Raw genomic sequence first — 16059 nt, 5'->3', positions numbered from 1 at the left:
AAAAAAAAAAAAAAAAAAAAAAAAAAAAAAAAAAAAAAAAAAAAAAAAAAAAAAACGCCCTCATAATTTTTTTGTCAAAACAGCAGAGACAACAGACTAGCAACTATCAATTTATCAACTATTTATTTATTTATGCAGCATACAATGGTAATCAATTGGAGGTGAAAACAATGAACCACATTAGCTTTTACTGTTTAGACTTAAAAAATATATATATATGATTTTGTGTTCCACATAAGAAAGTCATATATGGCATGACTAATGCATTTTCTTTTTCTTTTTTTGTTTTGATGTATTTACTTTAAACAGTCACTGACGTAAAATCTACCCAACTTCTCTAGTTAGTAAGATAACAAGATTCATCATTAAAGACAGCATGGCATAAAAATTCATCCTATTTTCCAAATGCATGTTCCATAAATAAATAAATAAATAAATGTATTTATGTTCCATAAATAAATAAATAAATCAAAATGCCATAACCGGATCTTCCGGTGAAACAACACATTTCTTCCTAATGATGCAGGATTCTTCAGTCATTTAGTTCTCATCTCTTCAAGTTCACATTTATCTACCTCCATTTTTGAGTGCAGCACAAACATCTCAAAATCCAATCAACAACCAATGCATGGAACCAAGTGCCCACCGTATTTTTCTTTCTTTTTATATAACACATTACACTTGGATGTACATCAAAATACATAAGAAAAGACCTGTCACTACCTACAGTATGTTTCATTGAAACTTTAGCCGAGCAATTTTCCTAATAAGGTTCCTCTTTTGGAAGTCAGCATGAAATGACCCTCACAACCCACTTTGCACAGCATAAAGTTACAGTTAACGACACTGCATAAGGGACCTTGTAAAAAAATCTGAGCAGCAGCTCTTCAGTGCAAAACATGTTCACAAAAGTATTGAAACTCGTCTACAAGATTGTTGTCTAGAGAGTCTGCAAAGAAGCTGAACAATACAGGGGCACAGCTGGATCAAAAACGTCAACACAACGAAGGCCCAGCCTTGGGTTCATGGACAGAAGCTCAGAAGCAAGAAAGAGTTTACTAACTGAGCAGCCAAGGCTGTGTGGAGGAGAGCAGAGGACTGGACATGCTAGCCCAAGAGGCTTTGTGGGGGTGGGCGGCGAGCATGCTTCACTTCAAGGCTACTGCATTAATACACCGCCGGGGATGTGCACAAGCATACATATGAGGGCACAAAGTGTTAGGTTGCATGGAGATTTGTCTAACATAATGAATAAATTAGACAAGGTGGACTTGTGGAGTCAGCAAACATGGCTTAGACTAAATGGCAAAGCTTTAGGGAATAACTCAACAGGTTTCAAAATACTGTAAAACGGAAAAAAAAAAATAAAAACCATCAAATAAATACAAAAAAAAACCATGCAATAAAGTGGAACATTTGCATTTACATTTTCAGGATTTACATTTCAGACTGGTTTCCAAATCATACTGTATTTCATCAGAATAACAAATTCAGAGTAGGTGTAAATAAGTTTGATAATTGTTAAACACAACCAAAATCAACTCCCAAACCTTCAGAAAACAACCAAGTTTAGATTTCAATGTAATTAATTTTAGTAAAGTAAATACAGCTGTTTTCATCAGAAGAGAATTTAAGATTTTGTTTCTTAAAGGAAAAAATGACTGTTCATAAAGGAACAGGTCAGTGAAAATCCATTTGGGGGGATTTTCATAAGAAAGATAATGCATAGTTTTTACATTAAAAGGACTGGTGCATGTTTTCATATGGCAATGTTTCATGATAAAAAAGAAAACAAATGTCTATTGGAAAAGCATGCATTGTACATACTGGAACAGTGTTGTAATCGACAGTACGTTATTGTAATAGTGGCGTCTAATGCAGCTAAATAAGACAAAAACATAAGCAAATAAATCAGATACACTGTAAACAGATTTTTTTTTTTTAATCTAAGATGAACGAATCATTTGAGTAATGCTTTTTAATTTGTATGCATACTGCATAATGGTCTAATTGCTTTGCATGGTGCACAATGAGACATATTGGCTTGTTGCTGGAGTGTAATTCAAGAATCTGCTGTCTATGAGCAACACTTCTTTCATGAGTTTGTGTAATGTAAGCCTTGATTTTCAAGCAACTGAACAAGTGCTTGAGAGTATTGCACTTGATCCTTGATTTTTTCTTATTCAATAACCTTTGGCCACATGTGGTGAAAGATGAAGAAATATTTACATGCAGGGATCTGCCCACTCAGTTATTGAACTCTTTCCTGACAACACGCTGCATGAAATCCTATCATCTGAGATTCGAAAAGGTTGATGAAACCGCCCTTCGTGTAACTGATGGTTATAGAGGTCATCTATGAGGACATAATCAAAAAAAAAGAAGAACATTTGATCGAAGGACCACAGAAAATAAGGTTGCAGCCATTATTGTATCATACGTTGCTTATGAAAGCTATTGATCATGCTGCAGAGCCATGTACAGGAACCATGAGAGGGGAGCACATGGCTAAAATCAAAGGAGCCATTCATCATCAATGTGCTGAATATCTCAAGGGGCTGAAGAACAACTTTCATCTCTTAAAACTCATATTGAAAATTGCAGAAACATGGCTACCGTTGCCTCGAGAATCAGACTTTGCCAGCAATGCTGCAAGAAATAGATAAATTCAATCCTAAAAAATGATTCAAAGACTTTAGCGAGGAATTCAAAAGACGACCGTTACCTCAAATGTGCAGCTCTTCCCATTACTCAACCCAGCCAACTTTTGCTGCATTTTCTTGCTTATAATAGGGGTTATGATATACAGCACTGTCTTTTATGAAGGGCTCTGTTGCAGTATCATAAATACTGTGCATCTTTCTGCAACACTGTGCTGGAACATTGTGTTTGCAAGCTTTTAGGTGCAGAATAAAAGTTATTCTGATTCTAGTGCACATTTCTAACTGTGGTTGTAAAGAGTCACTAACTAATTTGAATGAATGCTCCACTATCGACAGCCTCATTGGTAAATAAATAATAGGCCTATAGTCTTGTCCTTCAGATTGTAAAAAAATAAGCAAAAATAGTGATTAAAGTAATGCACTTAAAGTCTGCAGTAAGACATTCTGGGGGGTTTCAAAGCAGAAATGTGTGGCTAACATGATTTAAAGACATTCATTCTTTTGAATCAGTGTGCACTTGCATGTATATCCTAGCAATGCTTTGCTCCTTAGACTTCCATCGTAAGTGCATTACTGTAAATACTTTTTTTTTTTTTTTTTTGAAAATCAAAGTCAAAATAACTCCTGCCTTCTTTTCCATTCTGCAGATCTCCTTTTCTTGAATCAAAGACTTGAATCAAAGAATCAAAGACTGAAAACTGCACCAATGTTTAACTGACTAAACTCAGCCTTAAACAGTTTTCTGGTTATATCTGCTCAAATTAGGTTGGTTATTGATGGCTGGTTTTAGAAGGGCTTTGAGCACTTTTCAGCTAGTTGCCCAGCTAAGCCAACAAAACACCAGCTTTGCCAGATAAACAGAAGAAGACCTAGGACAGGGTGGAAGACCATCTTTAATTAGTGAATTCGTTTTTTGTTTTTTTTTCCAGCAGGGACATTCTATACCATAAAGGATGCAAAAACCCTAAAATCCCCCAATGCAGGTATGTCAGCATCAAGTTCATGTGTTATCCTCGTATTGCTAATTAAAAGTGTTAGTTCATCCAAAAATGAAAATTATGTCACATTACATTACACAACATTAACAGAATTTTCATTTTTTTGGGGAGAACTATCCCTTTAAGCCTGACAAAATGTTTTGTGGCAGTTAAACTGTGTGGATTCTTGAATCCTGAAGTACTCAAAGACAAGCTCTGTAACCTCATACCCCAGTCATTCAAAGACGCCATCTGACACCTCATCACAATCAAGAGAGCAGCAATAAAAGTAAAGAAATATCTTTGAAGAAGCTAAGAAAAGAAGACAAGAAGGCAGCGGCGTACCCGGACTGTCAGTGCTTTATTTATCTCTACACCAAGATATTGTTTAATCAGCCATTAAAGTGCTAAAGCCATATTTGAGATTAATAATACATGATTATGCAAGATGCCTACTGGACATGTCGGTGGTTGTCTTAACTTTCTTTCCCTCATGTACTGTGACCCTGTACCACCTGCCGGACTCCTCTGGGCTTCTATTGCATGTCCATGAGTCATCAGAAGTCAGACAAGCATTATCACACCTCTGGCTGTTTTGCTGTGAGGTGCCACCAGCTTCTTTTATTTGTCTGTTGGCTTTTTGGCTCATTGATCTGTTTCTGTTTCCCTCCATATCTTTTTTGTATCCCAACAGGGATCTGGAAATATTGTTCTAAGATGAGTTTCTATATTGCATGGTATAAGATGTAAAAGAAAGTCGCCCTACGAGGCCACCAAGCAAGGCTGGAGAAAAAAAATAAAATAAGCTAGATGTCATCTGTAAAACATGCTCAAATGAAACACAATACACTGATAAGATAAAATGCAGTCACATAATGAAGAGTGGCTAATTTGTATGAGAGACATCTTGTGATGTACATGATTATCATGGCCGCCGCTCTGCACAGCATGAAAGACATTATTAGCGCCAATCTTATCAGGCATGTTTTCAAATACACAAGTCCCTGCAATGCTAATTTAGACTAAGAGCACAACATACACAGACCTTAAAAGAGTACACAAATAAACTTTAGTATATTAACTAGCCATTTAGACAAACATTCTGCACTAACACTAGCCAAATTATAATATGGAAAATGAATTAACAGGTCTTAATTTTCTTCTATCCAGTAATTGCATACACACTACTGTTCAACTGTACCAGTGTTGAAAACAGTTGTTCTTCTTAATATTTTTTTTTGTGGAAACTGTGATACATTTTTTTTAGGATTCTTTGATGAATAGAAAGTTTAAAAATAGCATTTATTTTAAATATAAATCAATTGTAACATTATAAATGTATTTGCAGTTACTTCTGATCAATTAAATGCATCCCTGCTGAATAAAAGTATGAATACTGAATTTTCAGGAAAAAAAATATATAATCTTACTGACACCAGCCGTTAAATGGTAGTGTTGACTGTTAAATAAAAAACATCCAAGAAAGCATCTTAGCATTTTAAGATGAAATTTCAAGTGAAAAAAAAACATCAATTTTTAAAAACTCCTGCCTTCTTTGCCGTTCTGCAGCATTCTAGCTTTATTTGAGCAAAGAAATTGTGCCAAATGTAAAAAAAAATAATAATAACTTTTTTGGGATAGTTGTTTTGTGTAAATGTTTTCAGGGTAGAATCTTATAGAACTTTTGAAGAAATAGGTTAGAATATAAATAAATAACAGACTATACCTGTCAGGTTCTTGAGGCCGAGTTGTCTAAGGCCGAAGTAGCCATCCCGTCTGTAGTTGAGAAAGATGGCCAAGGCGTATCGTCCTTCATACAGTTTAGTGCCTCGGATGATCCGCAAGTTCTCCAGAGGAAGATAGTCGAACTGATTCAGAGCCACCAACACGTAACCCGTCACCTCACGGATGGACTGCGGAGATACAAAGAAATTCACTAAACAAACGCATACTACAGTCTCAGGTGATTCCCATGAGCCACTTGCTTTAGATAGTTCAAGGATGTAGTTTGTCCTTTAGTCAAGGCTTTACCAAAACTTCATCATCAAGTCTATTAGTCGATTCATCAGACAGCCTTGATATAATCTGAAGAGATAATGGCCCAAGAGAGCGCTGGACCCTCCCTCTCCACACCCACATCAATCATGTTGACATCCAATCACGGTTTCATACTGCGTATCATTAGCAGGCACAGAGGACAGGTCTATTTCATGCTGAAGAAGCAAATGTGATATAGCTGTACTGATCGGACACACACACACTGGAACTATAGTCACGGAAATCCATCTGAAGAGCTGAGCAAGCACACGTCAACAGCTGTCACCTGCCAGTCACGATCACTGGAATTGCAGAGACACACTGCTAAAGATCATTACGATGACAAATTTCAAACAGAACTTCAAGGTCCACGGCTGGGTGTAAAAATTGTGATATGAATTTTAATATGTTTTGAATATATGTTTTTGAGGATTCTACTGAGGGTTTAGCTCAAAGAAATCACATATGCAGAACACTTACACAACAAATCACATATTTATTAAATGAAAGGAATAGTTCACCAAAAAAAAAATGCTGAATGTTACTCACACTCGGGCCATCCAAGATGCAGTTTGAGTTTGTTTCTTCATCAGAACAGATTTGGAGAAATTTAGCATTAGATCACTTGCATACCAATGGATCTCCTGCAGTGAATGGGTGCCGTCAGGATGAGAGTCCAAACAGCTGATAAAAACATTGCAATAATCCACAAGTAATCCACACCACACCAGGCCATCAATGAATGTCTTGAGAAGCGAAAAGCTGCATGTTTGTAAGAAAGAAATTTATTGAGACATTTTAACTTTAAACTGCAACTTCTGGCCAAAGTGCGCACCCATAATCCATAATAACACTTCCTACCAGAAAAAAGTCTGTCCTCTGTTGTCCTCTTACATCAAAATCCACCAACATATTTATTTAAAACTGTTTTGGACTTATAAATGGTGCATATTTGTCTCCTGTTTAAGACGAGAAATTTGTCACTAAATACTTGTATTTTAGCTTGAAACAATGGTTTGCAGTTAAAACGCCTTAATGATAAATGTGTTTCTTACAAACACACAACTTTTTACTTCACTAGACATTAATTGATGGACTGGAGTGGTGCAGATTACATTTGTATTATTGTAAGGGTTTAACAGGTGTTTGGACTCTCATTCTGACGGCACCCATTCACTGCAGAAGATCCACTGGTGAGCAAGTGATGTAATGGTACATTTCTCCAAATCTGTTCAAAGCTCATCTTGGATGGCCTGATAATAAGTACATTATTAGTAAATTTTCTTTTTTTGGTGAATGACATTTTTCAGAGTAGATTTTTATATTGTATTTTAAATTGTAACGTATAATGCCACAATATTGTGGTTTGGTAACTTATACATTTATTCTTGTCCAAATAACTAACCCTAAGTATACACATCATTAATGGTGATTCTGGCATTAGCAAATATCACTACTAAATATGCAAACTTTGTTATTGTCATCAGCAGTTTCTGTTATCGAACAAACCAAAACATTACACAGGCATTCTGTCATGGGTGCACTGCTGAGCGGACTGATCCCCCTCGAGGGAGCTGGTGAGGGCGAGCGGCACGAACGCCCTTGCAAAGACGATGGGGTCTGGGCTCGCCTGAGCCAACGCGATAAACATTAATCGTTCCTCCATTTGGGGACGTGGAGGAACGCACGGGAAAAACAACAAAGCAAAAACTTTCAAAAACCGGAAATCAAAACGGGCAGAGGGGGTGCCGCTTACTTTTTAGGTCTGGTATTCTGTCACGGGTGCACTGCTGAGCGGACTGAGGAGCAAGGAACAGAGAGAGACGAGGAGTACATCAATCCAAATGGGTTTAATTACTACAAAGGAACACTCACGCAATACATGTAGACATAGACAATACCGGACGCTGGAGCACACACAGGGAACACTATTTATACACACAGGAGGAGGGGATGACGAGACACACCTGGGAGCAATGAAACATCATGGGAAACACCTGGGACAAATTAAACATGGGAAAGGAAGGCACATGAGGAAAACAACCACAAAACACGGAACAGAGTCTGACACATTCAGGACATGGGCAGAATTTCTAATTTGCTTCTAATTCACCTTATTTAATTAAAGGATTACTTTGCTTTTCACAACCTTCTCAAATAACACTGTTTACTTTGACACTAATTTGTTTTCTTGCCCTTTTGGTATTAAAAATTCACTGGACCAGTGCTTTAGCTGCCAATAAATAATAAAAATAAAAATAATTTTTTAATAGAATAGTTCTTTTTTTAATAGACTTTCTTAAAAACACAGGCTAATTCAATTGCAATTACAGTTCTGTGCCACAATTCATAATTGATTCATGCTAATTTAGCAAGCAGTAAACAATAAACAATTCATTGCTAAATGAGGTTTAAGCTGTTTAATATGCCTGTGAAGGTTTTGCTCTTTTAAACAGGAGCTTGGCGTAACTCTGAATAATGTCAAATCACAATGAACCGCATGTTAACTAGCACCTCTTTCGCTAAATGTTAATAAGCATAAACACAGCAGCTGTGAGTATTTATAATACGGAAAATCAATGTTGGTGGGTCTACCTTGCATAGTCTTGTTTTCAAGGATAACAAAAACTCTTATGAAAATTTTACAAGTACCACAGTGAGACTAAAATTTGTGATATGAACTGTGGTAAATTTTCATAAGGGAACCACAACAACAGAGGCAAAAAAATAAAAAATAAAAATAAAAATAATCAAAAGAAAAAAAATAATATTGATATAATAGGTTTTGGTATACCTTTCAATAAAACAATACTGTACAACATACAGATTCTGTCTGGATTAAGGGTCATGTTTCTAAAGCAGCATGTCAGTCATTGTAAATGTTTCAGATATATTTTTGAGAGATCTGGACATGCTCTGAGATCAGGGAAAGTATGCACTATGCTAATTGTTCCTTCTCACACTAAAAGTACTCTATTTTGTCTATGCACTCCCCAGGAGAAAAGTCACAGGAACGCATGCAAAGGCGCAGTAAATGTTAATGCAGTGATCTCTAAAGGACACACACGCACACACTCACACACACTATATGACCATATGAATACTGATATCACACAAGGCTGTCCAATATCATGCATCACAAACCTATTAGCCGTAAAGGAGCAATAATACTTTCAGTGTGGTCATTATTATTATGTCTAGGAATGGGCACAAAACTATTTATTTTAAACTGTTATATTTTTCAGAAACATTGAAAATTATAATGTATAATATATAAATAATTATATACATGTATATTAATTGCATACAATTATTTATTTTAGTATCAGTAAGATACTATTATAGTTTTTGTTAATATTTAATTTTTATATTTTCTGCTTCCGTGTTAATTTTAGTAAGTCTTAGTATATAAATCCTTTAGTCTATTTTTCATTTGTTTTTGTTGTTTTTAATAAGTCCATATGGAGTTTATTCATCGTTTTAGAGTTTATTCATCTTTATTTCAGATAACTTTATATTATATAAAAAGTACTATAATAAACTACTTAAAAAGTCCTATTGTAATAGCTTTTTAAGCTCTTTAATCACTTGTTTTCGCCTAGATAGCAATGAGATTTAATAAATACTGTCAAATAAGTCTCTAGCTTCCCAGCTACCCCAGTAATCTTGCATACAATTTCAGAAATTTCAATATGAATATCTGCTATTCACATTCACTTTATACCTCTATATTTTGTCCACAATTATTTCATTTGGGCCTATAATTATTTTTAAGGAAATTTAGGAGAAATATCAAAGACTAGATTGATATTTAAATGTAAGAGAACCACAGTCTTCCAAGATACAAAAAAAAAAATAATAAAAAAAATAAATAATAATTCTGAAATTGTCAGTAAACCATCTTCAGCAAATAATAAATATTTGGAGTCTCGTTTCAAATACTTGACTGTCTTTGGTGAAAGCATGATGAAAGTTTGCTGGCATCTTTATTGAGAGCATTTTTTTTTGTTTGTTTGATCGAGACGGCAACAGAAGTAACAGGAGAATATTCAGAACAAACAAAACAACTCCAGTTACAAGCGAGAAAGTGGCAGGAGATCATTTTTCGTTGAGAGATATGAGACGGCGAATGAGGAGGGTAGTTGACAGAACCCCGCAGTGAGAAGTGGGAAGAGTTTCAGGGTCACAATCATCCATTTTTAGATGACAGAATGTGGCGAAGGCGTCTTTATGAGCAGGCACTGTCTGTTCTGTATTCAAACTGAAGAAAAACACAATATAAATGTCATCGCTATTGTTAAATGCAATCTGTTTGTTCCACTCCATGTGGCAAGCTATATGACACTGCACATATTTGCCTGAAACTAGCTCTCACTGGCAAATATTAAAAATCCATAAAGGAAAACAGATTGAAGGGCTAAATTAAGCAGCATTGAAGACACATTTTAATAACAATGCATGTTGTAAGCAAAGTTTGGTCTTCCATAACTCAAATAATGGGACTTCCTTTAGCGCTCGGCATCTCAGACGATCATTACCTTCATTTAAATAGCAATCATGACCTTTACGAGTATCTTTACAAACAACAGCAATCACTTAACCACTGGAGAAGAGAGCTGGCATATTGTGAATGATAAACCATAACTACATTTTGGAAAATAGCTATGAATCTAAATGCATTACACTGAATGTGATTCATAGAAAAACTCATCTTTTTTTAAACCAAGAAATGGCTTTACTACATTGACTCTGTGCTAAAATCAATCTGCAGGGCAAGAAGCTTTCAGAAAAAGATTCTGTGTAATTGATTTAGAATTAATTACACTTCAGCTTCGTCTATGCCAGGGTCAATATTGTCTAATATGACAGATTAAGATACACAGTTCAACTATCATTCGTATGAATGCTGTGCATTCAATTATGGTCATTTTTATTGTCAGCGCTTTTCGTGTAGCTGTTATAATATTCAGGTGTCTATAATTGCTGTGAGGAATTCATTTAACCTCAGAGATCATTTCATAACACTGGTGAATGTAATGAGACTTAGATAGCCATGTATAAACTGAACGGACACACTTCGTATGAGTGTTGTTTTTCTTAACTCAAACTAAAAACAAAAGTATTTTCTAGTAAATCATACTCCAATAATCTCTGTGTGTGTCGTCAAACATTGTCCGTTTAAAATCATCTGCTAATCTTGTCGATTCTCAAACTGCCACAAATCTTTGAAACACTCCTTTCCAAAGAAGAAAAGAAAACCTATACCTTCTTTGAACAATTTAGGAAGTCTTACAGTTATATTATTGATGGAATTACTGTACTATGCTTCACAATAAATGACTGGATAAAGTGTATAAAAGATGGAGCACTGCGGCAACACTCTCCGTTTCTCTCCTTGTGTTCGTAAACTGAAATTTGATGCAGTCCAGACTCCACACTAAAAAAGTTACGACACGAAAGTAAGTTGAACATATGTCCACAGAGCCATGAAAATGGCCTTTATTTCATGGCATTTCAAGCACAAAGTTAAAATGTGTAATTAGTAAACACTAATACGCTATGAGCTTGTGATAGCAATTTTGAGAAGGTGAAGAGACACTTAATCTAACAATGTGTTAATTTCCCATGAAAAAAAAGCTATAATTACACTAATGTTAGTGAGCTCGTGGCTGCGCTGAAACTCTCTCCTCCGACAATGTTACAGTGACAGTGCAGTGGGATAATGAGACAGTGCTATTAGCCCACAGACACAATTACCATTTTCTCCCATAAGCCCTCTTGAACCCTTCCTCTTTCTCACTGGGCACATTATGTCAGGCTGAAGTGATTTTAGAGGGTTTAGTGTTAGCGAGGAGGTAGTGAAATTCTACATCTGTAAATGAGAGGTGCAGAAGTCAAGTAGCATCATCTCTAGTAAAATTACATCCTGGTTCATTTACCGCTTGGAAAAGGACATGCCCATACAGCAGCACACATTTAGTGGGTGAAATAACAGCTATGGGGAGGAATCACAATACACTACATACAACTTCGATAGAGATTCAAAATACACTGAAATATTGGGTATATTTGAAACAGCATACTTCCATTCTATTATGATATTCATGCTGTATGCACTATGAAAATTGTGAACAAGAGGTGTTCCCGTTCAGGAACTCGAGCTGCGTCGAACGCTTTGGGAACGCCCTCGGCGAGACACCGTACTGAAGCCTGTGTGAAATCAGTCCAATAGCGAAGCGAGACGTCACGAGCGGGGTGTTTCACACAGGCTTCAGTACGGTGTCTCGCCGAGGGCGTTCCCAAAGCGTTCGACGCAGCGTCTCGTTCCCTACGGGGAACCATGGTTACATACGTAACCTAGAGACGTTTTTGCAGTATGCAGCGAATGACCAGATGAAAATTGTCAGTACAGTATATACTACCGTTCAAAAGTTTGGTTCAGTACGTTTTTTTGTATGATTTTGAAAGAATATTACCAATAAGGATGCATTTATTTGATCATAAATACAGTAAAGTTAACAGTAGTAATGTGAAATATTAATACAATTTAAGAACGAGGTTTTCCACTGTAATATATTTTAAAATGTAATTTATTCCTGTGATGAAAAAGCTGAATTTTTAGCTTCATTGCCCCAGTCTTTAGTGTCACATAATACTTCAGAAATCATTCTAATATGATGATTTGGTGCTCAAGAAACAACTTATTATTATCCATTTTTAAAACAGTGGTTGTGATTTTTGTGTAAACCTTAATACATATGTTTTCTAGGATTCTTTGATAAATAGAACGTTTTTCAGGAAAAACGTTTATTAGAAATAGACATATTTTGTAACATTATGTCTTTACTGTCACTTTTGATCTATTTAATGTGTCCATTCCAGGGAGGGAGGGAGAAAGAGAGAGAGACAGACAGACAGATAATGGTGTTAGTGAACGAATCAGTGTGGCAAACGACTCAGCTGAATATTCAATGACTTACTCATTAAGCCATTTACTATTTCCTTTCTCAATTTGAATCAAAGTTTGAACAATTCAGTTGAGTAAATGATTCACTTAGTCAAGTTTAATGTGGTAATGTGACCACAGTTCTTCTGTGCATTTATTTATTATTATTATTATTTGTATGTATTAATTTATTTATTTAGCTTTTATACAATGGTTAAGTTAACAAAAGCTCAACTTATATTGCCAGTTCTGTTGTAGGCTATATTTTTAGCTCAGCCAATAGAAACAGATCCAAAAGTCAAAGCAAACATTCCTGAATGAATCAGTGTTTTTGAACGAATTGGTTAAGCAGATGATTTAATAACTAGTTCATAAAGAGATTCCCTTGCCGCCACCTACTGGCCTAAGGATGTAACCTGCAGAGGGACTCACTGAACAACTGGTTTCAGGAAAACCAATAGGACTGACTTACTGGTTTTTGGGTTTGCAAAAGGCTTCAACCTTAAAATATTAGTAGAGAAACCCCACACACACAAACCTGTAATGAGGCTAGTGAGCTGGACAATCCCCTCACATTTGGGTGGCTTTGATTAATGACAGGCCCAGTTTCTGATTACATTCTAATTAAAAAGTAAAGCAAGTGGATTTCATGGATGGAGCATAAGAGGGAAATGGGTATAGAGGCAGAGTGTTTTAGTAATTGCATAGCTAGACTTATTAAACTCATTCCCTAGGAGGAAGCATAAGGAAACAAAACTGTATAAAATAATAATGTTAATATAAACATACGTGTATGTGAGAATTGTGGCAAAACACATCATCACAACAATTTTTGCATGGATGTTGACAATTTCTAAGGCCTCTACATTATCATCATGATGAAAAAATGCTAAAATAAATCAAATAAACTGTTGTACACAATCTTCTACATGCCTTCTGTCTGACTAGTAGTTAATACTTTTTTAGCTAGGAAAAGGCCTTTTCATTTCATTTGACAATGTTCATCTGTTCATCATCAGGTTGTGGACATACAGTATCTTTATATATATATATATATATATATATATATACTCAGTTTGGGCCTCTGAAAAAAAATAGTTTATACAATAATAATAATGTATGACCTCCATATTCTCCTGTATAATACTATATGAGCCATACAAGTCTGATGTATCAAATATGATACAAAACATAAATAAACTTTTCTTTTATAGGTATTTAAGGTATAAATCCACTTTTAAGAGCATCATCATTTCTGGACTTGTGTGGCTAAAGCCTTGAATATTATTTTTCTAGGTCAAAACTATGACAGTTTTTCATATACAGCACAGCAGGTCACTCTAAAACTTGTGCTTTCTTGCCGACGGGTCTCTGCTGGTCAGAGAAAAAGGGTATAGAGACCCCTAGAGAGTGTGTTTTTCAATTCAGAGATTGAAATGTGAGAAGGATTTTATCAGGGAAGGAGAAAAATGAGCTGAGAGATGTTCTACCGCTGCATAGATCTGTCTCTCCACATGTACTGCATGCATGTATATATGGACTGCGGTGGCAGAGCAATAAATGCAAAGAGGTGATTGTTTGTGGCAGTTCCTGACATTAACACGAGCTGGCGGTTTAGACATTGAGCCACTCTGGTATTCCCACTAAGCAGGCATGGAGGGAGCCAGCAGCCTGATTGATCAGACCTTAATGAAGAGTCAGTCAAACCCGGTAACATCATTAGCTTTTGCTGGAACGCTCAGGCCTTGACCAGGATAAAACCTGACAGCAGACCGTAGGTCTACTTGACAGGCCAAAGTGACACCACCTGCCAATACACACCCGGATCCTAGATGCTGGTAGATTGATGGGAAAACATCAGGGCTACAGGTAAACAAGAGACCTTTGAAACACAGATTTGTTTGTTCAATTGTTTTCGTGCGCAATGTGTGACGAAAAAGAGGGAAGTGTCACAAAAAATGCACAGGAGACGCATATAAATAACAATATGAAAAATATAAGTTTACTTCTGTAATATGTGAACCATAACCTAGACCATCTTTACAAATCAAAGTCTGATGACAAAGACACTTGTCCTGTTTGCTGCTGTTTTGTGTTTTGAGTTTGAGCTCCGTCAAGTTAATTCATTATTGTCTACTTTTTTATCTTAAAATCAATTTTATACAACATAATTTTCATTTCTATAACGTGTGATGTATAAAATAATAATGTTAATATAAACATACGTGTATGTGAGAATTGTGGCAAAACACATCATCACAACAATTTTTGCATGGATGTTGACAATTTCTAAGGCCTCTACATTATCATCATGATGAAAAAATGCTAAAATAAATCAAATAAACTGTTGTACACAATCTTCTACATGCCTTCTGTCTGACTAGTAGTTAATACTTTTTTAGCTAGGAAAAGGCCTTTTCATTTCATTTGACAATGTTCATCTGTTCATCATCAGGTTGTGGACATACAGTATCTTTATATATATATATATATATATATATATATACTCAGTTTGGGCCTCTGAAAAAAAATAGTTTATACAATAATAATAATGTATGACCTCCATATTCTCCTGTATAATACTATATGAGCCATACAAGTCTGATGTATCAAATATGATACAAAACATAAATAAACTTTTCTTTTATAGGTATTTAAGGTATAAATCCACTTTTAAGAGCATCATCATTTCTGGACTTGTGTGGCTAAAGCCTTGAATATTATTTTTCTAGGTCAAAACTATGACAGTTTTTCATATACAGTAATGGAGAATTTTTGACAAGCTTTTTTGACTTATGAACTCTTGCTGAAAGGGAAAATAGTTAGAAATAGAGAGAGTTCTGTAACAGATGGGTTAATTTGTGTCTGTTTACATGGTCGAAACTGCCCACTACTCCAGTCTGTGTCACTTTCTCTCTGTGTTGAGTCAGTTAGTTGCTGGTTATGCTGTCACTGTGAGTAACTGTAATGCTCTCCTGTGCATTCCTTGTCACCTAAAATGCATTGCATTCAAGGCCACAGACTCGGATTTCCATTCAATAAGCATATGCAACAAATGTGCAGTACCTGAAATACATGAATAATATAAAATGCATAAATATAATATAACATGAATTATTCATTGTGTGTTACTTAAAACAGAATTATTACAAATAAGTGGTTTATGCAACACATCTAAAACTATTTTATACAGAAATGTTCCAGTTTTTATTAATACATGTATGCGTATATGTATCGTATGGGTGAACGTGATTTCACCATGTTGATCCTGGAACAACATTCAAATCAACCAATCAGAATTGAAGGATACTATAACCTGTGAATATATCCCCTATCGTATTCTACAACAAAAACAATCAGAGCACCTTGTTATCACAAAATAGTTTTATTTTGATTTCCCGAGTCCGCTATTAGCTTATAGACTGTTAGCATCGCC

The 16059-nt window shown here is 35.5% G+C and overlaps 1 protein-coding gene across 1 annotated transcript in view; it reads right to left on the bottom strand.

The window, feature by feature from the left end:
• Nucleotides 1-16059, bottom strand: part of LOC107725343 (receptor tyrosine-protein kinase erbB-4-like) — a 170597-nt gene that overhangs the window by 51367 nt on the left and 103171 nt on the right. Inside the window, exon 3 of the mRNA XM_016534581.1 lies at nt 5367-5553. Coding sequence (XP_016390067.1) covers nt 5367-5553 — 187 coding nt within the window. The remainder of the gene's footprint in view (nt 1-5366; nt 5554-16059) is intronic.

Source organism: Sinocyclocheilus rhinocerous, unplaced genomic scaffold, assembly GCF_001515625.1.
Source record: "Sinocyclocheilus rhinocerous isolate Xijiao unplaced genomic scaffold, SAMN03320098_v1.1 scaffold1386, whole genome shotgun sequence".
Classification (NCBI taxonomy): domain Eukaryota; kingdom Metazoa; phylum Chordata; class Actinopteri; order Cypriniformes; family Cyprinidae; genus Sinocyclocheilus; species Sinocyclocheilus rhinocerous.
The sequence above is the reverse complement of the archived record's forward strand: the minus strand, read 5'-3'. Positions and strand labels throughout refer to the sequence as shown.